Source organism: Pezoporus wallicus, unplaced genomic scaffold (genome assembly GCF_028554395.1).
Source record: "Pezoporus wallicus isolate ANWC-B61680 ecotype Strahan unplaced genomic scaffold, APGP_CSIRO_Pwel_v1 contig_818, whole genome shotgun sequence".
Lineage (NCBI taxonomy): Eukaryota > Metazoa > Chordata > Aves > Psittaciformes > Psittacidae > Pezoporus > Pezoporus wallicus.
Window position 1 is genome coordinate 3622322 of NW_026636248.1, and position 23036 is coordinate 3645357.

General features: G+C 40.3%; 1 protein-coding gene across 1 annotated transcript; it reads right to left on the minus strand.

The window, feature by feature from the left end:
- Positions 1-19: 19 nt before the first annotated feature.
- On the minus strand, positions 20-18161 carry BPHL (biphenyl hydrolase like). Its single transcript, XM_057399336.1, has 7 exons — positions 18021-18161; positions 15324-15427; positions 12617-12783; positions 7961-8114; positions 5326-5457; positions 2640-2763; positions 20-230 (listed from the first exon to the last, which is right to left on the minus strand). Exons 1-7 carry the CDS (start codon positions 18113-18115, stop codon positions 143-145), a joined length of 864 nt encoding a protein of 287 aa, XP_057255319.1. The 5' UTR covers positions 18116-18161; the 3' UTR covers positions 20-142.
- Between the last annotated feature and the right edge of the window lie 4875 nt (positions 18162-23036).

Sequence of the window (23036 nt, forward strand, 5' to 3'; positions counted from 1 at the left end):
ATTATGGTTTTCATGCAAATATCTTTCACATTTTTTTAATTACAGGATTCAAGCCTTCCTGTAACTTGAATGAAAATTGAAAGCCTACTAGAATTCCCAAACAAAGCAAAAAGAAACACCTCCAGGTTGTTTCCTACTCTTTTCAGCGTAGGAAGTCTTCCACCTCTCTGTTGAAGTCCTCTGCAAAACGCAGGTGTAGATTATGCTTTCCTTCTGGCATCAGAAGCAGCCTTAAAAGAGAAAATCAGACACTGAATATATGTTTTATTCTGTGAGCATAGGTAATTATAATATTTGTTGCCTTTTCCTTGCTCTTGTTTACCCAAGTACAGAACTGAAGTAACTCTTCAGTATTGTCCGTATGTGTTTCAGAATATGAATCACAGCAACAGTTGAAGCAAAAAGGACATACTACTCGCCCCACTTTGGGGCGGATAAACTAAGCTTAAAACCGATTTTTGTGTCCCAGTCCTAGTTTCTAGGAACCTTTCTGAAGGTCAGCAAAGAAGATAAGATTCCAAAAGTTATGCGAGCAGGATGCATCTTCAAAAGGTATGTGAAGTACCTGAGTTCTTTCCTCTTTTGGAGAAGAGGGGTTATGCTGGGCAGTGAATGCATTGAAGAGATCGCTACAGAAATTTAGATTTCACGTCACCACAGAAACTAAATTAGCATTTGAACTTTGTGTAATATGTCTGCAAAAAAAAAACAAAACAAACCAATCTAAAACTAACACATTCAGCCATTAAAGTAAAAAGGGAAGTTGGGATTTCTTACTTCTAAACTTTTGTTATAGCTATCTGTGAAGAAGGCTAAATCTTTGTAATACTGATACAAGTGTGACATGCCTAAAATGCTACTTGCCATTGCCTCCCATCTGGGAAAAACTTTACACAGCAGGTATGTACCTCTGCCATTTCTTCACGTGTGTGGGAAAGAAATTATTTGATCTTTTTGCATACTAAGCAATTTCAACAGAGCTAAAGCCATCTTGATTGGTACTTTACTGTGTTGTCTTCATGTCATCTAAGCCCCACTATAGCAAGGGGTATCTTTGTTCTTATCATAGAATCATAAAATGGTTTGGGTTGCAAAGAACCTTAAGGTCATCTAGTTCCAACCCCCTGCCATGGGCAGGGATGCCTCACCCTAAACCAGGTTGCTCAAAGCCCCATCCAACACTGCCAGGGATGGAGCACTACCCACTTTTATGTGCAGCCTCTTCCAGTACCTCACCATCCTCATAATAAATAATTTATTATATCTAACCTAAATCTCCCCTGTTGGTGGTGACCAGTTTTGTTTTGTCTTATGGAAAAGAACAATAGTGTGTGAACATGTCCAGCTCTTCTAGTACTTCTGTCTGCACTACATTGTCTGCTTCTTCAAAGACCAAGCAGCATGGAGGTGCACAAACCTATAGCAGTATGTATGCTATTTGCTACTGCTGTTAAGCCACTGCAATGCGATTCAACTCTAGCCATGCAAATACAGAATCATGGCTTACTCTTGCCATGAGAGAAATAAGCAATGTTTTGCACTACAATTGTCAGAAGCCGTTTCTACTTTACTGCTAGATACAAATAAAAGCAAGAAAAGCTTGCTTTCTTTTTTCATGGTAAAAGCATGTGTTAATGAAAATATGTTAAATTTAAGGTTTCCCTTCTGCTTTATAATAGACCATGTCATTTCCAGTGCAACAAGAGAAGAATGGGACCGTGTACCTCAGTATTAATTTCTGAGAACAAAATTAGTCTGATTTCTGAAAAATAGAGGGGAACACTTCAGCACAAAGACATGCAAAGAATCAATTTACATTTTATTGGATACCAACTTCTAACAGTTTTCTCCTTGGTTTGTCTTCCAAATAGAAGCTATTAGATCACTGCCTACTTTTTTTTTTTTTACTTCCCTTAGCCTCTGGAGCATTTCAGAGCTCAGTGAGACCTAACAGGATTATAGGAGCTCTGATCAGGGCATGTGGGAGTAATTAACTAGCAGACATGCCATAAAACACCTGTATGTGATCACCAGAAAGATCTCTTGTTCTCATCTTCCCTGTGGTGTAATGCATTTTTATGAGCAGTGGGGCTGACTTAGAGGAAAACATACAACTCATTTTTTCACTCAAAATTCCTAGGACAGTTGGAAAAAAACAACTTTTGAGGTGGTTGTTCACATCAACAAGGCAGAACAAATATCAGTATTCTCTGCTTCCCTCCAGTAACTGAGAGTCTCTCTCCATTCACAGCGTTTAAGTTCATTGGTCTACTGATAGGGACAGAAACAAGGTCTCTTGCAGCAAAAGGAATGCAATGGCCCTAACAGAAACAGAAGAACTTTGCTTTTTTCAACAAATGCTAGGGACTGGTTCTGCATGTGAAGTGGCAAGAGGAAAAAGATCTTGCTTGATTTCTCCTGGAGGACTTTAAGAAGGAGCTTATTCAAATATTACACTTTCTATATTGTAAGAAAAGTCCAGCTACATTCTTTGCATTGTAACTTTATAGGGAAGTCTAGAATAGCTCTGTTTATGGCAGAGACAACTTGTTCAAATACTTTATTTTGTTTTACACTGTGGGTTTGAACCGCTTCATTTCTTCAACAACGGCTTATAACTACTCTACCATATAACTTACCGAGAGCCTTTGACGTGCTTATGAATGTATTCTGCATGAGCTTGTGGAACCAAACAGTCTTTCTCACCATGAATTATAAATGTGGGACATTTAATATCTGGCAGCAACTCTTGGCAGATATTACCTAAGGTGAAAACAAATGAAAATCACGCTTTGTTTTAAAATAGTACGAAAGGCTGAAACTGCTTCTGTAAAGGACTGTGAATTTCACTGGGTTCTAGCTATTGCCCCTCTTTATGGCTAGCATGCAGTGAATTTATAGAACTATGTAATCAGGACTATAATTAATGTTTCTTTCTCCAAAATGTTACTTCACTCGAAATTGTTTCATTAATGGTTGCCAGCACAAATGGCTAGATAGAATGAAGCAGTGCTCTCCCACATTCCCCCCAGGCTGCCTTTGGCTGTTCAAAGCAAATACATGCATCTCTCTCCTGGCTTTGTTCTTTTCAGCCTTAGAGTCCCACTGCGTTCATGTTAATGCTACATTTTGTTACATTGGTTATCAGGTTACAACCTTTGCTACTTTTACCAACAAATTACCTTAGGTTGTATTCATGCTTATGCTGTTGTATTCTAGACCCCTAGCTGTCTGCAATGAATAACCATTTAATACAGATTGTACTAAAACTATTCAAAGATTATTCTCCCTGCCCATTCACCTTACAGAACCTCAATGCTTTCTTTAATCTCATGAGAAGTAACTTATATTCTTAAAGACTTCTATTTTCCTTTCTTTTTTCCTCGTTAGTAATCTAGTTCCCAAACTGCCTCGCTTTCCATGCTCTCACAAGAGAATCTTTGGTCAAAACAAACTCAATGAGTTTTATGTTCCATTTATCTTTGTGTTAACTTTGTGCTATTTGTAGTTGTCTCCTTGCAGCTACCAACAGTTTACAGTTAATGCTCATATATGCTACACTTCCCTTAGCTCTAAAGTCATATACTGTTCCACAATTTTCCCAATTGTTTGGTTATTTATATAGTCTTGCAGTTCTACTGGTTACATACAGTTCTAAAACATCTACACAAATGTTGACTATTTTTCAGAACATGTAACAAATAACTTTAGGATATTTACCCAAGGACAGAGTTGGTAGTCAAATTATTATTTCCCAGTTTCCAGTCCTGAAACTGTTTTGTACTATAACCACTAGATTATATTTACTCCAAAACCATAGAAAAGCGAGAAGAATCTTGAATTTTGCAGCTTTATGCAACTTAGTTTTATTAAGTGTAGCACCTTCTAAAAGTTCATCTCTTATGGCATTTCACACTGAAAGCTCTCCTTTTTAGGGTGAATAGTCTATTTCTCAAAAAGAAGTCAAGTTGAGTTTTTGACCAACAAAGGTTTTGCTGCCCTCCTTTTCTTTCTGATGGGCTTTACTAACCCCTTTGCTTGTATTTGCCACATCTGCACCTTTTGTGCAGCATGTCTTTAATTCCAGGGAGGCTTGCTTGTAGTCTAAAGTTGCCCTCCCCAAGCTATGTCTGGAAAAGAACACGTAGCCTGATAATCACTCATCTTTTTAGCAAATGCTATAGACTTCTCCCAATATCTGACCCAGTTACAGTATCTAGGTAATTCAGGTTCTTGTTACATGCTTCCAGGTGGCTTGTTTTCCACAGTCACCTCCATCTCAAGAGTGTCTGAAGTATGTGCAGACAGTAGAAAGATATCACAGCCAGGGTTTCACCAGCCTGGGCTTTGGACTTAAAAATAAACTAGTTTTAAGGAGATGTATTCTAGAAAGGGTAAAACAAAATCCGATCCTAATTTGTTACATCACTCTACTGGGAGAAATTCTAATACCATGTTGCTGATCCCATACAAAACTTTTTGGAAAAAAAAAAAGAATCAAAGGAATGTTTTCCCTGTAGTACCTGCTGTTAACATATGTCACCTTCTGTCTTTCATTCTGAGAGCTAAGGGAAAACGTGTATAAGAGAATTACAGGCTCCTTGTTTTATGTATTGGGTACATTATGTATTTTTGCTTTAGGCAAATTAAAAGCATTTTTCCTCTGAATTAAAACAGAACAGCAGGTTATTATTCACGATATCCTTGGCTGCAAAAGTCTATGTAGAATAATTGCAGAAATCTTCAAAGATAAACATTTAATAATTGGCTAGTTTAACTACTCTTTTTTTAATTTTTATTTTTAAACACCTAAGTTGTGTAAATATTGGGTTTTGAAATTGTTCTGTTAATCTTGAGTTCCCCAAATCTGAACTTCCTTCTTTTTTAACTTGTATACACTAGGTTTGAAATTGTGCTTCAGCTCCTGTTTGCAGAAACTGGAGTGAACACATCTCTCTTTGGGGATACTTAACATTGTCACTAAGAGCTGATCCTTTGACACTGAGAGAGGAGAAAAAAGCTTGAGCAGAATCCCTCCTGTTCAGTCTGTACAAAAGCAATGATTTAATAATGTTGTTTTGTGATGGTAGAAGAGGAGAGACTCATCAGCTAATGCTTCCTATAAATTGTTTTCCTCCCGTACCTTGCTGGTTCTGTGAACAATCTACAAAATAACTGCTTTATTTATGAGTGTGAGTCAGACCCAGCTTTTAATGCCGTATTCAGAGTCCTTCTTTTACTGGCTGCTAGGAGTACTGTTAGTTTTTTTCATCCAGAACTGGCTGCTACTATAATTGCTTCAGTTTAGCGTTGTAAAAGCCTTACCATCTGTATTTTCAGCAAAGCGAGATATTCCATCTACCCAAGCCTCGCAGGTTTTTGCTAAGTACTTATGCCCATACATCTCTTCCAGGGGTTTCTTGACCTTTTCACTCCATTTTGAAACATCTCTGATGCCTGCATAAAATAACATTGAAATATGTTAAGTCCTTCCCAGCAAGAAGGTGTAACCCAATACTGATACGAGTAAATTTTTGAACTAAATTGCAGATGTGTATTTCAAACTAGAAACTGTACTGAATGGTTTTGAATAGTTCATAGTACAGAAAATAAAGTAGTTTTACAATCTCTGTTGGAGTATTTCTGAGTTGCAGAAGAGCCTCTTGTTATTACAAGGTTACAAGGAACAACAGAAAAAAAAACCCATGCTCAATAATCAAAGGACTCTGTCCTAGAACTTAGAATCATAGAATCATAGAATCATAGAATAGTTAGGGTTGGAAAGGACCTTAAGATCATCTAGTTCCAACCCCCCTGCCATGGGCAGGGACTCCTCACACTAAACCATATCACCCAAGGCCTCATCCAACCTGGTCTTGAACACTGCCAGGGATGGAGCATTTCTTTTTGGAAGGCTTGCAGAAAAGGAGTTTAAGGAGGTACTTTTGTATAAGACGGGGTCTGTTTTACAACTGTGTGCCAGAGCTGGCAATTCATTTTTATATCCTTCAGCCTTTTTCTTTGGCTCATGGATGGAATTTCTTCCATAGCTTCTACCAATATTCAGATATTCAGAGGAAGAAAGCTCTTACTAACACATTCCAGCAGGATGACATCATGGTACATTTGCCATAGTCTTACAGGAAAACAAGCAACTCAGAGTCCTGTGACTCATGGCAGGCTGGCTAAAGCTGTACAAATAATCTGACATTCTAGGTATTTATTTATCAGATTTACTAAACTTTTCCCCTCAGAAGTTCAGTACTGCTCACAAACCAGATACCCACAAGGCTGACTTTCACTGAACCATACTTCAGCTGTACAAGTCTCTATTGATAAAGCCCAAAATAACGTTGGCATAGCAGAGAACCTGAAAGAGACCTGAGTACTAGGTTGTCAAACTGCAATATACGCCACTAGATGAGCTTTTAATTGGTTTCAAATGGGAATTAAGGGAAGAAAGGAGTGAGATGTTAATTACCGAGCGCAACTTGCTCAGCCAAATGAGCAAGGTAGCAGTGACTGGAAGTGTTTTTAACAGCATCTGATCGGAAATGAGTTTGCTCACCCCAGGCAACCTGTTACTGAACAGCTGTTTCTCTTCTAGAAACTGCAGTTTTATCTTTGTGGCTAGCCTTAATTTAAAAAGGGGAGGGGGTTGGGGAAGCCAATATTGAAAGGACACAGGCTACCAAACAAATACCTTTCTCTGCTACCATGCAACTGAGGTGCACTGATGGGCCAGCTGTAGAAGGTTTGTGCTGGTACTCTCTGAACGCCATCACACACAGAGAGATATTGAAAGCAACAGTCCATGAAGAGGCCAAAGGTCAGCACTGCTGTAGGTGCTCCATGTAAAGTAAGACTTCTTTTTTTATTTCTTTTTTTTTTGTTTGTTTGGAGGGGGGTGTGATTGGTTTGGTTTGGTTTTTTACATTTTAGCCTATTGGCTAATACTAACTGATATGCATTTTATAATTATATAAATATAAAAGCATCTAAAGAAATAAAGCAGCACTTTTACAGAACTAAAAATAACTTTTTTTACTGAACTAAAAAGTATACTACTACCACTGAAAGTGCTTTAGTATAGGTAAGTACACCTGTGCAATACGTATTTATACTTGTAATTTGCTGAAGCCAGCCAGCTAGATTTCACAACTGGTATAAATCAAGTTCCAATCACTAAAATTAAACTATACTAGGTGATTTTTGTTGAGAGCGTGCATAGTTAACTCTTAATTCCTAATTGCAAAAGGAAATATGGTCCCTTTCTGAGTTCACTAGCAGTTTTTGCTATTTTCCTTTAGAGTGCCAAGTGATCTGATTCTATTTCATATAAGTAGAACAAGTATCAGAAATCCCATGTTTTTTCACTTTGGAAAGGTTTTGTAACCACAATAATTAACTTCAAAGGAATGCAAATTAGAAAGGCATCCTGGGACATTTTGAATGATTCATTTGCTTCCTGTACTCAAATGGTATGAGCTTGTTTTCTTACTGCTCTTGTATTATATAGGCCCTAGAGGCAAAAGCTGTTATGTGCTAGCCCAGTGATTTTCTGTGGACCTTGTCTGAAGGTTGTGCAAGATGTGAGAAAAGAAACTAAGCCTAGGGTCAATAATATTATTAGGTATTTAGTTTTAGGAATTTGTTACAGCAATAAAAATTTGATTTGCTGAAAATGACTGATAAGCTATTATGCTTTTTCAGTAGTGTAAGTTAGGAAAGACTTGTTACAAATTCTATTATATTACCACTAGAGTAATTGTTAGGGAGTTTCTCACTAACACTTTCATCTATCCCTATACTTAGCTACTTAGTGAATTTTGTGTCTTGTTTCTTTAGTTTTATTGTGTCCTCCACTCTGTAGCCACTTAGTTATTACATGACTAAGATTCCTAGGTCAAGAAGAAATGAAAACAATTTATTTAGGATACGATATTCAGTTTGTACGTACCATTATAAATTCTCACATCCTCTTGAGTAACGCTGACATTTGCTCCCCAGACAACCAGCTTGTGGATAAGAGTTGGATACTTTGCAGCTGCAATGAGTGCTGTAATTCCACCATCACTCCACCCCAGCAAAGAGAACTTCTTAAATTTCAATGCCTTGATTTGTATAAGAAAATTATATGCAAATCATCAGCTGGTTTTATAAGCAAGTATCAAATAATTCTTGAAAATTAACTGTACAGATTTCGACACAACACTACATAGCTAATCTATAGTTAACTTTCATCATCAGAACAAATACACTTCCTTCTACACAAAAATACTTAAGAAAAGGTCAAATATTTAGAAAACAAGAAACTATACCTGCCCTTCCAATTTTCCACAGCTAGTTACAGAAACAGGCAGTAGCCATATTAGATTCTTGCTGCATTTAAAAAAGGTCTCTTGAAATAAAGAAATACCTATTTACAACCAAAAGTAAAGACATTTTCAGAGAGCCTGATGGTATCTGTGGATTCTCTTAATATAAAGCAGGCAAAAACTATCACAGTGTGGGATGGTAGGTAATCCAAGACCCAGATGAATTCAAGAAAAAGACAAGTTTATGATTGATTTATTTTATTTATTAATTTATCAGTCTGTTCTGTAACAACAACAACAAAATGTAAAATATTTGCTACTGGATTGTATCAAGTTTTAGTCCCCGATTCACGTTTTCTGAAGCCTTTAAGTGTACATTTTAGCAGTTACTTCATGCTGAATTGCAATTCAAAACATTAATAATGAAATCCCTCCTCCTCAAAAAGGAAGACTTAGGGCAAAAAATATGACAAGCAAGACCTTAATTCATTCTGACTTGTACAATGCTTTCCACTAGAATTTGAAACCCTTGTTTCCTCATATACCGCAATCTGCGGTAGGGAAGACCAGCTGGTGACTCAAGAGAGGATTTTGTGTGTGTGACATTCATAGAATTATAGAATCGTTAGGGTTGGAAAGGACCTTAAGATCATCTGGTTCCAAACCCCCTGCCATGGGCAGGGACACCTCATACTAAACCATCTCATCCAAGGCCTCGTCCAACCTGGCCTTGAGCACCGCCAGGGATGGAGCATTCACAACCTCCCTGGGCAACCTATTCCAGTGCCTCACCAACCTCACAGTAGAGAACTTCTTCCTTGTATCTAACCTAAACTTCCCCTGTTCAAGTTTGAGCTCATTACCCCTTGTCTTATCACTACAGTCCCTGTGGCAAAGTCCCTCTCCAGCATCCCTATAGGCCCCCTTCAGATACTGGAAGGCTGCTATGAGGTTTCCATGCAGCCTTCTCTTCTCCAGGCTGAACAGCCCCAGTCTATCTTCATACGGGAGGTGCTCCAGTCCCCTGATCATCCTTGTGGCCTTTCTCTGGACTTGTTCCAACAGTTCCATGTCCTTTTGATGTTGAGGACACCAGCACTGCACACAGTACTCCAGGTTCAGTGGGCTAAGAGTGGGGAAGGTAAATGCACTCGGGAGCAAATGCATCTGAAGGTTGTGCAGGGGTGATACTCAATGGTTAAGCAGTATTTGCAGTTTTGTATATAGAAGACTCAGCTTGTGAACACTTGCAAACAAACACAAAAGTTTCAAAGGAGGTGTATGTTTTGTTTGTTGGGGTGGGGGTGTCAGAAATTACAGCTTTTTAGATGTGATTAAGGGAGATAGATACACTTTCAGAGGAAAGAAAAAGCAAGTGAATTGGATGAGTTGTGCTGGTGCTCAGTGTTTTGCTGTTGTAAGTACAGGCCTGGTTTTGTTTTGTTTTTTTGTTTTTGACAGAAGAAAACAAAAAGGCAGGCAATGAGAGAAACAACTACAAAGAGAGAAAAAGCAGATTCTAGTCTGCTTGTAAACTTAACACTCAAGTGAGGCATAACCTTATCAGTCAGCTTGATACCTAGCAAACTTTTATCACTACAAGGCTTTTCTGGTTTTGGCTTCTTCCTTGGTTAGGTTTACTGTAGCATCGTGCAATATTAGGTTTCACTCTACTAAGCTGTAATTACTGAACAGAAAAGAAATATGGTACGGGAAAGAAAAGGATATGTAACGTAAGAGCTGACGGCAAGAAAATAAAAACTTGATTTTCAGCAGTTGAAAAAGTAGACTTTGTGACCCACTTTCACTACCATGCTGCTGAAGGGTTACTAGTGTCTAGGCAAGTTTCACGAGTTGGCAGGAGTGCTTGTAAAGCTGAAGTATTTGCTGTTGCTGCTGCTGTTCCCCTACCACCAATAGCAAATTATGGATCTCTGTGCTGGCTGATGGGTGGAATAGCTGATTAAAACCGTTGCTCCTCATGCCAGGGTTTTTGCCAGTGCTTCAGCTGAAATACATTTACCTCTAGTATTTCTCTTGTTTACTAGGCATTATCTTGATGTATTCTTTGGGTTCTCAGGATGCCTTTCCAGCAGGAGGAATTTAATCTATCCTTTGCAGCTTTCCAAAAAAACCCTGTGATGTAATAGATGTGTCGGATATGGTATGCATGTTTGCTTGCTTTGATCTGGAGGTCCTTACAGTACAGGCCTCTACCTAACACTGGCAACAACCTGACAGCTGGTTGTACAGCTGAATCTGTGGGTGATTTTGTGCTGGCTTTCCCCTGTAAGTGAGCAAAATCTCTTTTGAAATCACATGCTCCATTCAGACCTATGTGAAATGCAATCAAGCAATCACACGTGCTGTGACAAGTAACTTACAACAGTGAGTTGCAATAAAACAGTGCTCTGCACTGTGTGCTTTCATTAGATCACAGGGAGTATATCGCAAGTAAGGGTTGCAGTTGGTTTACCAAAACTTAGAGAAGTCCAAGCTCATCCTTTCACTAGGACGGTAGGGCTGAAGAGTAAGAACTTTTAAAATATCAACACTAATTATTTCCATAATAATTGGTTTAATGGTATTTGCCTTTGCTAGCATTAGGCATTTGGAGTGGAGCAAAGCGGACTTATTTCGATTATACTCCTTTTATTTCATGCAAACTCCTTCACAGAATGCATACATTGGTACAGAGCAGTGCCATATGCATCAAAGTGCTGAACACTCTGAAAAATTTCATCTTTCTGTTACTTTACAGAAACCTTGCAGGACTCACTCCTAGAGCAGAGGCACCAGAATCTGAAGAAGCCTAGAATAAGGGTTCTGAAGGCCCACCTATATGGACGGGTTTTTTGCTAAGTGTAGGCCAGATAATGTATCTAAACCATAAGCCCTCTGAAGAAGTTATGACTTTGTTTTATTCTCCAAATCCTAATTGGGATAATTCCTTGAGATTTGTGCTATCCTTCATGTTACACTAAAATAGAAGCAAGTTACCCATGCTTGGGAAGACTTTAATAATTTGTTATTATATGCTTATATCAATAAACATCTTCAAAAAAGCAGGATGTTTTGTCTTATTTGTTTAGGCAGCTTTAGAGATTGGTAGGCTGTTGTCTTGTTTAACTGGAAGCTACATGCTTACATTCTCTTTGGGCACAGATCTGTTTTCTATTTTGCATTTATTAATATTTGAACAGAGGCAGGAAAGGGGGTTACAACCATTTAGACTGAAAGTTTGTCACCTATCCATGGCAGCATTGTTATTTTCTTTGTTACTGTAGCAGAAGAAATCGGTGCATTACGGTGCAGAGATTGCATTTATGGTTAGAGGGCAAAACTGTGTCTTAATCCCGAGTCTGCTGTCAGACTTACTTTCTTTCACTACGTGTAATACTCCAGGAAGGCTGTGCTTCCAGTTTCAGATGGGTTTCTGCAGGGTTACTGCTTATTACAGAAATACAGTTGGAGTGTCTGAATCTTGTCTCATATTTCTGGAATTTTAATGGTCTACCAACTCTCTTAACTCCAAAAAGACTGTATAGCTTAATGTAACAAAGCCAAAATATTAGTTAAAACTAAACCAGAAAAAAGTGTCAGCACTTACATAAATAATAATAATAAAAGAGGAACAGAGAAATAAGAATAAAAAAGGAAAAGAGAAACACACAGATTTGAAATAAAGAATTCTGCAAGACAGAGAAGTAATAATAGCTTTGGGTCATATCCTTTCTAATCACAATAGCTGTATTAGTTACTAAGGTGTGGTATGGTCACAGGGGCCCTTTTATTTCTCACAAAAGTTATTTTGGTAACATGCTGTAAAATGCAAAGTGTCAAGTTAATGTTTAGAATAAAATGTCTCTCAAAATGGGCTGCTCAAGGCAAAATGCCAAGATTCTATCCGCTAGAAATTTTTCTAAAAGCCTTACACTATTCTAATCCCTTCAGCTAAAGCCACTTAGCATGGACTTTGTTTTTTATACACACTTTACCTAAACTTACATGGTTCTTGGCTGCGAACCTCTTAGGACAGGTCTTGGAATAAAAACATATTGTTTTATAATTTATTCCCACTGCTGAACCTCTATGTGTACTGCAGAAGAAATGGAAGAAGAAAATATTTTCTAGAATAGTGTGCATCTGCTCAGTTTTAAGCCTTCATTTGTGTGCTCTTTTGCATAACTTTGCTAGAAACAACCAGCTTAACAGTACTCTTCTCCTCTAAATTTAAAGAAAATAGCTTTAAAACCCAAATATATATCTAAAATAATAAAATCTGAGAATATATTTACCTGCATAAGATCCACAGCATCTTTTGCATCCCTCTCAAAGAAATCCAGAGGAAAGTCTCGTGATGGTGGAATGGACTGTCCATATCCTCGAGGATCCCAAGCAACAATTGTGAAAAGTTGCTTATTCATGGACTTAAGTTGTGGTCCAAAATCAGTTTGACTACTCCCTGAAACATATAATTTTTCTGTTATAGTAACCACTATAATACATGGTAGACATACTCTAAATGAAAACCTGCAGAAACTTGTGTCTTAATTCGAAGAAAGAGATTATCTATCAGCTGAAGTATACTGTATCTCTAATTGTAACCACTGCAAATCTCAGACAGGTAGTACCATAATAAAAATCTTTAGAACTATCTGTGGTATGCATAGAGCAAATAATTTCAGGTAGGTATGTAAGCTTACAAAAAACTAGGTTCTACAAATACGCTTTAATACAGAATCTTAAAATGCGTTACCTGGATAGGGGTTTATCTTTAACAGATTTAAAGCAGTAGCACAATGGCCATTGCTGTTTACCTGGACAGCACAGGTGAAACATGAAAGTGGAAGAATATACTGACTAGCAACAAATTTGTAAGTGAAAAAGCACAGTGTGAGACAGTTGTTCTTACTCAATAGACACTCCTGTGAGAATACTGGCGCTTAAAGCTGAGCTTTAAATGATTTGTTGCCCGAGGAGACAGTGTTGACACAAAAGCATAAAACTAACTTTTGATTTTCTAACATGTATATTACCAAATTATGCCAAATACAGCCAATTTTCTGATGCAGAACAGTTCCTTTTATTGGTGGCTCAGATCTTGAAAGAACTGAAAAAATAACATACTCTAGTCTATTGCACTAAGTTATCTTTGAATGATAGCTTAGCATGAAGAAGGTAAGACTGCAATTTCTTATTTGCATTATGGACATGTGGTAACAGTATCACATGCCACTTGATTAGAACCTATTCGGATCTAATACATTCAAATGATGTAAATAAAGTATCGCATTGGTTATCTATTATTACATTAAAAAGGCCTTTTAAGGGCATTTAGGGTTTGTTTGTTTACTTGGAGAAATGTTCTTGGATACCTCCTCCTCACCATCAATTGGTCTAAATAATAAAAGAGGCTGTGTATAGAACGCTGTGTGAGCTGACTACAAGCCTGGCATGATCTCTTGCAACACCAATTAATAGCAAGCCAGAAGCAAAATATCAGGTTGTTTGAAAAATACCAATGCAATCTTACTAATATGAATCACGTATTTTTACACAGGCTTTGTATGAACTTCTGCACTAGCATGCACATGCTTGTTATGCTGTATTCTGTAACTTAAAACACAAGGCTGAGAGTAGATCAGAATGCTGTTTTCTTAGGTTTTTTTCTATCTAGAAAGAGAAACATCACTTTTGTTTTAATGTAGCTTACAAACAGTCTAGAGACTAATTAGTTCTGTTGACCTAAAAGCATTTATTTTGTTACCAACATACTTATTAGTCTGTTAATACTGTAAACAGTAGAAAATAATATTAGAAAACTCAGTACAAAGGGGGAAGTATGTGACAATCAGAATGTAAAGCTCACCCTCAATCTGCAAGACCATTACACCATAAAATGAATAATGGTAAAGATACTAAGCCTATTACTGTTTGTAATAGTGTTAACTGCATAATAGCAATGTGCACCTAATAACATTACTTGCAACTGAAGAAATACACTGTTAGTATTTAAAGAGTTAGCATTGGCAACAGAATTACCAGTTTAAAAAGCTATTTAAAATGGAGAGGTTAAAATATATTATTATTAATGCACCCCATTAACTTCCTTCCACCCTGTGCTTGAGAAATCTTTGAAAGAAAGAACCACTTGAAAATGTTGCTGCCAAGAACAACAAATGTTTCTTGCTCTTCAGTTCTTGACATTCTACCATTTTGATCCAGCAATTCAGTTAAGTATAAACCCTAGTCTGAGCATGGTTCTATGGACAGCCTGCCACAAACAGTTAGTAAGTCTGATTGTTCTTTAGAACTGCAGGAAACCAGAAAAAAAAAGAAAAGAAAAAAAGAAGTGCCTCTGTTAATTTTAAAAGATTGTTATCAAAAGCAGTGGTCTCGATGGACAGATACAACTTAGTTAGCAGAACCTGTTGTCCATGTCAAAAAGCCATTGAGAATCTTAATGATGTTGCCCTGAATAATTAAAACATGAAAATATGTTTTTAATCAAAAAGTCAGTCTCAACTGTGCCTCTTTCACTATGATAATAATCTGCAAGTGCTGCATTATATCTATTACCTGAATTGGAATGCACCTGATTTCTAAAAAGGAACGCATAATTCAGTCTGTGTAACAAATATAGCTGACCTGATTTCCCCCACTCTGTTATTTTGCACCTGTACTTTGTGTATTTTAGCGATTTGCCACCTGTGCTGGACACCCCCTTTGCACAGTTAAATCCAAAAGTACAAGTGACTACTACACCAGTCAAGACATTGTATAAAAGGTGGCTGGTGAGACAAATGAAATCTTTAAAAACTGTAAACTGACCATAACAACTCCACCTTTTCCTATCTATTGCATGTGTAGAATTTTTTTTTTAATGACAATGCTCCATAATCAGGTGTTGAACATATTATAAAATAGTTTTGTGCATTCTAGTTTGAGACCGGATGGAGAAGGAGGTGTTTGCTCTACAAAGATAAGACAAAATCTCCAGACCTAGCATTCCGGGAAGCAGAAGAACTGCATGGCTTCCTTCTCCTGTCTGCTGATAATGCAGGTGGACTCCATTCACTTGGACTTTGGCAGATGTTATTGAAGTACTAGGGATGGGGGAAGGGGAGAGAAACAGGAAAACATAATGAGTTAATTCTCATTACTACATGGTCCTTCAAGGAACACAGAATAATTACTTTTTCTAAGTATTAACAACAACGCAGTGAGATTTAAATGGCCCATGTACCTTTCATGGGTGCACAGAAGACTAAATAAGTTACCAGGAGCAGAGAAGTACTCAGTTGTGACCACTGTGCTTGGGTTTCACGAATGTAGTTAAATTACTTTAAGGCGAGAAAAAAAAATCTTGACTGTGCAACAATGGGCATAGAAAAACAGCTTTACACAGCCACAGGAACATATTGAAAAAAACATACCAGAGAGGAGAAACCTCATTCTGTCACAGCATGGGGAAGACATTCAGAGCAGACCTGCAGAGAACGACTTGGGGGTGTTGGTTGATGAGAAAGTTAACATGAGCCAGCTTCAGTGTGCACTTGCAGCCCAGAAACCAACCATATCCTGGGCTGCATCAAAAGGAGCGTGACCAGCAAGCAGGTCGAAGGAGGTGATCCTGCCCCTCTACTCTCCTCTTGTGAGACCTCACCTGGAGTATTGTGTGCAGTTCTGGTGTCCTCAACATAAAAAGGACATGGAACTGTTGGAACAAGTCCAGAGGAGGGCCACGAGGATGATCAGGGGACTGGAGCTCCTCCTGTATGAAGACAGGCTGAGGAAGTTGGGGCTGTTCAGCCTGGAGAAGAGAAGGCTGCGTGGAGACCTCATAGCAGCCTTCCAGTATCTGAAGGGGGCCTGCAAGGATGCTGGAGAGGGACTTTCCCACAGGGACTGTAGTGACAGGACAAGGGGTAATGAGCTCAAACTTGAACAGGGGAAGTTTAGGTTAGATACAAGGAAGAAGTTCTCTACTGTGAGGTTGGTGAGGCACTGGAATGGGCTGTCCAGGGAAGCTGTGAATGCTCCATCCCTGGCAGTGTTCAAGGCCAGGTTGGACAAAGCCTCGGGTGAGATGGTTTAGTGTGAGGTGTCCCCGCCCATGGCAGGGGGGTTGGAACCAGATGATCTTAAGGTCCTTTCCAACCCTAACTATTCTATGATTCTATAGCTTCTGAAACAAATGGTGTTCACGTTGTGGTGAGTTACTGGAGCAGGCTGCCTAGAGAAGCTGTGGCTGCCCCATCCCTGGTACTGTTCAAGGCCAGGTTGGACAGGGCTTTGAGCAACCTGGTCTAATGGAAGGTGTCCCTGCCCATTGCAGGGGGGTTGGAACTGGATGATCTTTAAGGTCCCTTCCAATCCAAACTATTCTATGAGTCTTTTGTTTTATCATTCATTTCGACACTTTTATTTGATCATAGTTCTCACCACAGCAAATGAGCACCTTGCTCTTCCTAAATTTTACAGAAATACGTGATTTTTTTTCTTCAGATAAATAATTGCCAAAACCTTTTCAAGTTCCTAACAAAACAGAAATAATCACCATCTTTCTACCTTTCTTAAAAAGTTACCAACATGCAGTTTCAACAGACAAGGGATATATATTCTGCTTTCCTGATTCAGAAGCTAGATTTTTTTTTTATACAGTTCTGCTTTTTTTTTTTTAGGATTAATTATTAACATCAGATGCTTGAGAATTTTGCTGAGCTTGTGATTTTTTTTTTTTATTCTAGGATTGTGCCTTAGTGTGAGGTTTAGTCCAGGAGTTTCACATAGAGAGTATTTTCAATACTTTCTGGACTAAGAACAAATGAGTTGGGTTTTTAAGTGCTGAGGAACTGTACTTGAAGTGGCTACACCTAAGGCAGATTCGGTCTTCAATACACCAAGTTTCTGTGAGTATGAAATCACTTCAGTAAGCTCAGTTAGCATGGTCACTTCTGTCAAGATTTTATAAAGACTGCATTTCCCATTGGTTGGCATAATCGGAAAACATGTTAAAACAAAACAAAATGATCCCCCCCCCCCCCCCCACTATTTTGTAACTGAATTAGTAATGTTAATTTTTATAGCTCTTGAGAAGCACTGGATACATACTGCCTGTTTACCAAGACAGCACAGCCGCAGAGTAGGCAGCTCTTGTACTGCGCTTTGCCCTGGGAACTACCTTTCTGTTCCAGCTGTGCTACCATACAACCTAGTTTTTATCTGTGCGGTTAATGGGGGTGGGTGAAATACATGGTATTACGTCTGACTTTCCTCAATATGATTTGCAGAATAAGCAGTATTATATACATTACAAATGCGCATTCTTTTCGTTACCTCGGAGATGTCCAGCAAACGCCTTACGATGGCAGCGTTGCAAGGGGGAAACGGACTCGCAGAGGGGAGGGCGACAGGTAGTGACGAGAAGGGGTGGTGGAGCTTGTTAGCACAGCTCCTTGCAGCACAAGGGAAAGTAGAAGCAAGCACCTCAGAGCCACCATTTTGTCAACCGCCCCCCAATCTAGTGTACACCCCCCTCTGCTAAAACGCTGTTCGCAGACACACCGCGGTGACACCCACCCGGGCCTGTCAAATACCGCCTTCCCCAAGCGAGGGACGAGGGAGCCGGAAAAGGAAGGAAGGAAGGAAGGAAGGAAGAAAGAAAGAAAGAAAGAAAGAAGGCGCTGTGGTTTTTACCCGTAGCAGGCGGCCGGTCCCCGGGGCATGAGCGGCGCGGCCCGGGCGGGCAGCAGCAGCACCCGGAGGGCCCGACCTGCGCTCCGCCGAACCATTTTACCCACCGAGGCCGACCCCGCGGGGAGAGAAGAGAGAAAGGGAGGCGGGGCGGCCTCGGTGGGTAGAACCCGCCCCGCCTCCCCTTTTCTCTCCTGCCGCCGTTAGGCAGAGCAGCAGCCCAATCAGCTGCAGGCCGCGGCTGCAGTGCGGCCCAGTGAGCACCTCCGTGGGAGGCAGAGTTCCACCTCGACACAGCTCCACCCGAGGTGTCCGCTGGGAGCGAAGATCCCTGCCGTGGGGGATGCAAGGGACCAAGTCTTGAGCACCTGCACCTCTGCCCATGAAGCAAGAAGCTCCGTAGACTGTGAGAAAACAGAAGACTCCAGGTCTGCCTGGAGAAAGGCTCCCTGGGGTAGTTGCATCAGTGAGGACAGCTCTGGGGACTTGCAGCTCCCATAAGGAGCATGCTAACCCCAGGCATTTAGCAGCAATCATTAACCCTGCCTCACCAATGGTGCTTTCAGGGCCTGCTGAGAGCACTAACCTCCTGGCTGAGGGCTTTGGCCTGGCAAGTGCCCATACTACATGGGGCCACCCACCTCTGGAGCAGCCTGACTGCCTTCGTTCACCACAGCATTTAGTCTCACTTTCCTCATGACCTTCTCACTGGTGGCTCACAAAATACCAAGGAGATTGGCCGCTTTCCCTGGTGTTTGCTTTCCAAGTGTGGAGGAGGACTGTCCAGTCTGAGTACAGCTGGCCAGAGCGATGGTGGAGAGGGCTGTGAAGGTAGTGAGGAAAATAGACAAAAGCTGTAGAGCTGGTACTAGGCTTGAAACAGCCTTATACTTGGATGAGTGGGATTTCCTCAAGACAGGTCAGTGTCATGTGTTTACTCCAGCCCAGCGGGAGCTCAGTGACTGCTCAAGTGTCAGTCTTCCCACTGTATTGCCATTTGTTTGCATGGGATTAAGAAGTCTTACAGGTAAATGACTGTCTTAAATCCCAGTGCATAAAGAAATTAACTGTGTGAGCGTACAGGTTCAGTTTATCCCCTGAGCAGATCAAACCATTTAGGATTATGGTCTTTAGTATGGCTAATTACAAGCAATCCATCATTAGAACAAGCTGTCTTCACTCTTGCCTGGTGACATCTACAAGCCCTTACAGTTTTTTTGGTTGCTAGGTCACTTTCAGAGGCTCATTTTTTGTGTGTCACTGTCCACCTTTCTTTCTGGTGGAAAATGACTGAGGGTGATAGTTGACTATAGGAAACTATGGGTATAGGTTGACTACAGGTGTTTAAGAAAGAGGTAGCTTGGTCTTCTGCCACACTAACTGGTTTGGTTTGTTTTGTTTTTTTTTTTTTCTTCTGAATTGTGCAATTCCTTCAAATCAAAAAGGGCTCCTACCTCATGTATCGCTATGAGCTTCAGAGGGAAAGGTCTCAATCCTGTATCCAAGTTCATGCCTGTTAAAATGCTTTTCAATCTACCTGCATATCCTCTAACTACTATGATTGATGGAGATGTAACACATTCTCAGAACCTGTGCTGAAAAACTGAGTGATAAGGTAGAAAGCATCCATCGTACAATGTAGGGGCAGGGCAAGAGATAATTAGAAAGGTAAAACCAGAAGCCCTCACCAAATAAGAGAAAAGGAAGGTGGGCAGGTTTATGTATCACTTAAAAAAAGGATGGGGTAGTTCCAGATGGGATAACCCCGTTGTCAGTGTGACAAAAGCTGCATGGTCCCTTTATAGAAAAGGCTGTCATAGATGAGGTGTTGCACCGTGTGTCATCTCCAGGCCTTCCATCACAGTCTGTAAAGTGGCCATTCCTGTCCCAAGTGCCTGGACCATGCCATCCCTCCCACAGTGAGTGTTCTGCCTTCTTTGGCCTGAGAAGAAACAAACTAACATGGCGGTTGAACAGAAATGGCACTGGCTAAAGACTCTTTTCTGTATATGTAAGGAAAATGACTGGCACCATGAGGGGCGACAGGAGAAAGCTGCTGTAGAGGAGAAAGTTGCTGTCTCAGTCCACAGGGCAATGGCTGGAGAATCAACTATTCTAGCTGTAGAAACAGGATTCTGCCAAGGTTGGATGCAGCTGATGGATGATCTAGGGACAAAAAGAGTGTAAATTCACAGATTCAAACTGTTCAACGTATTCAGTTCACCAGAACTTGTCAGTAAAGCAGTTTTAGACATAATGATGGGCAACTGGGAGAATTAAGTATTTCAGCCCAACTATTTCCTCAGAAAAGTTCTCCTCATAAATTACTGCCTGAGAGGAGAGAAAATGCTTTGAGCAAGACAGACACAGACTTACTCTTGCACAGCCTGTGAAAGAGTTGAGAACAACTGGGGCACTAGTACTCCTGTTCGCTCCCATAAAACATTTTTATTTTTCTAGTTACTGCTTGATGGTTCAGTTTCTGGGAACTATTTCTGGCTATTGCATGGAAAAGAAAAAGAAAACAAACACATTTAAAAGAGGTAGCACTGCTCTGCTGGTGATGTCTCCCCAGACCCAGATTTCCCTTTCCCTCTCAACTGCCCTGTAATTATTTTACCCCCCCAGGGTGTTGTCCCATCTCTCCAGTAGGGTCATCTCTACAGTCAGAAACTTGTGCTTAATGACAACTTCTGGCTGCTGCTGTCAGAATTATGCAAGCTCTCAAGGGCATCACTGCTGCACCCTCTGACTTTGTCACCTGTGATGAACCCTCACAGTCCCTGCAGCCAGGCTGCACTATCAATGGTACATGGATTTGTTCCTTACAGAACTGAACAGTAGTGAAAAGGGTGATTCAAATACCATTTCCAAGCCCATAAGTATTTTCCCAAACTTCTTGCGAGGGACAGAATTGCAGAACAGTGCGATCTTTCAATTTGCCCATTAAATTGCAAGGGACAAAGTAGCCTTATGACTCCTGGTTGGATGGAAAATATATGTCTACTATTTTTGTACTTCCCCATGTTGTAGAAAATCTAGAAAAGACCTAGTCAGTTACACTGACATAGAGGAGTATGCAGACAATTTGAGACATGCTGGAAGATCAGACAAAAAGAGTAATTCTAGGTCTCCAAAGGCATTAATTTCATCCACACATGAGATTCTTCTATCAGCAGCAATGATCCCATACAAGACATCAGAATCATTACCATTAGCCAGGCTTTAAATCTGGAGCTTTTAAGGAGAAGCTAATTTGTCAGGGCCATCAGTGCACTAATAGGCTTTAATGGCCACTATCAGCCTCAGCTGAGGTGTCTCCCATTCATCCCTTCTGCTCCTGGGCCAAGGAGCCTCATTTCAGCTTAGCACAGGGCCATCAGTTCCTGCCTTAGCTATGTTCCAGCCATATCTGTGTCTGGTTCGGGTCCCTTGTGATCCAGGTACTGTTGTAGACCTTGCTTCTTGCTGTAGATTTGCTTCTTGAGTCTGTGTACATATTGACTGATCATTTTTGCCCCTTTTACTTTAGCTACTTCTATGAAGTGCAATATCCTGCTATTTTCATGCCTTTGTAAAAAGAATGTCTCCTTCACAGGTTGACCACCCGAGAAGGAGAAAAAAGATGTGTAATTTCTAAGCACTTCTATTATATACCTCCCAGAGTATAAAGATGGTGACCACACTGGGAACATAAGCCAGATCAATTTAATGATCAATGATTCTATTGTGTTACAAGTCATTACCATAAAGTACAATGAGACAAAAACCTTAGCCCAAGCCGACACTTGAAAAACACTAACACAGCAAATACCGGATACAAGTAAGGTATACTGAAACTGTGAGATCAAGAGGAGCAACCTTGAGAGCCAATAAATCAGCATTGTGACGAGTGACTATTAATCCAGACAGATCTGTTGTTATCTCAACCCTTCGGGCCCCACGTTGGGCACCAAAAAGAAATGTCGTGCTTTAAACCCTAGCCAGACAGCTTGTTCACTCACTCCCAGTGAGTGGTGCCGGACTGAAAGCAATCGAGGCCCCCCCTGCCCCAGGGGCTCTCCCCTTCCCTGCTCCCAAAGGGATGGGGAGGAGAATTGAAAGAGTGCAACTCCCACGGGTTGAGACAAGAACAGTCCAGCAACCAATGTACAACACAAATCACCACCACTACTACCAACGACAACAATGGTAAGAGAAAATAACAAGGGAAGAGAATACAATACCACCTACCGAGAAACAAGTCCGACTCAGAAGCCCATGTCCTTCTGGGTAACTCCCAGTTACCCCCCCAGGCATGACGTGCTGTGGCATGGAATACCTCTTTGGCTATCTTGAGTCAGGTGTCCTGTCTCTGCTTCCTCCCAGCTTTCCCTCCTCCCTGGCAGAGCATGAGGCTCACAAAGTCCTTGGTTAGGGTAAACATTACTTAGCAACAACTGAAAACATAGGTATTATCAGTACTGTTCCCAGGCTGAAGTCAAAACAGTGCTGCACCAGCTACCAAGAAGGAGAAAAATTGACTGCTACTGCTAAACCCAGGACATTGGGCTTTCGTGCCTCTTGGATGTTGATCATTCCAGGAAACAGGGTTTTCACCTTGGGACAAAAGCCTGTTGCTGCAGCTGCATGAAGAGGTAAGATACGGGTAGTGGTGAATTGCCACATTCAGAATGAAGATGTGAAAATGCTAATGTTTCTATGATTTGGTATTGACCTTCCAAGCAAGAAAGATTGAGTAGACATGAAATTAATTTGAAGCTGTAAAGTGTAGAGAGTAGTAGCATATGTTTTCATAGCAGGAGGCCTATTTAGCTAGAATACTAGCCAAGTTGAGAATAACCGGATTTATATAGCAAAGGATGCTTTGTCATAAGCAGAACAGGTAGTAATACAAGAACCCAGATACCTTGGCTCAAAGAACATTTCAGACTGATGAAGAAACTAAAGCACAGACGCACATTTAAGAATTGTTTTTTTTATGTTTGTCTGTTATCTTTCTTATGCGAGCAAAGAATA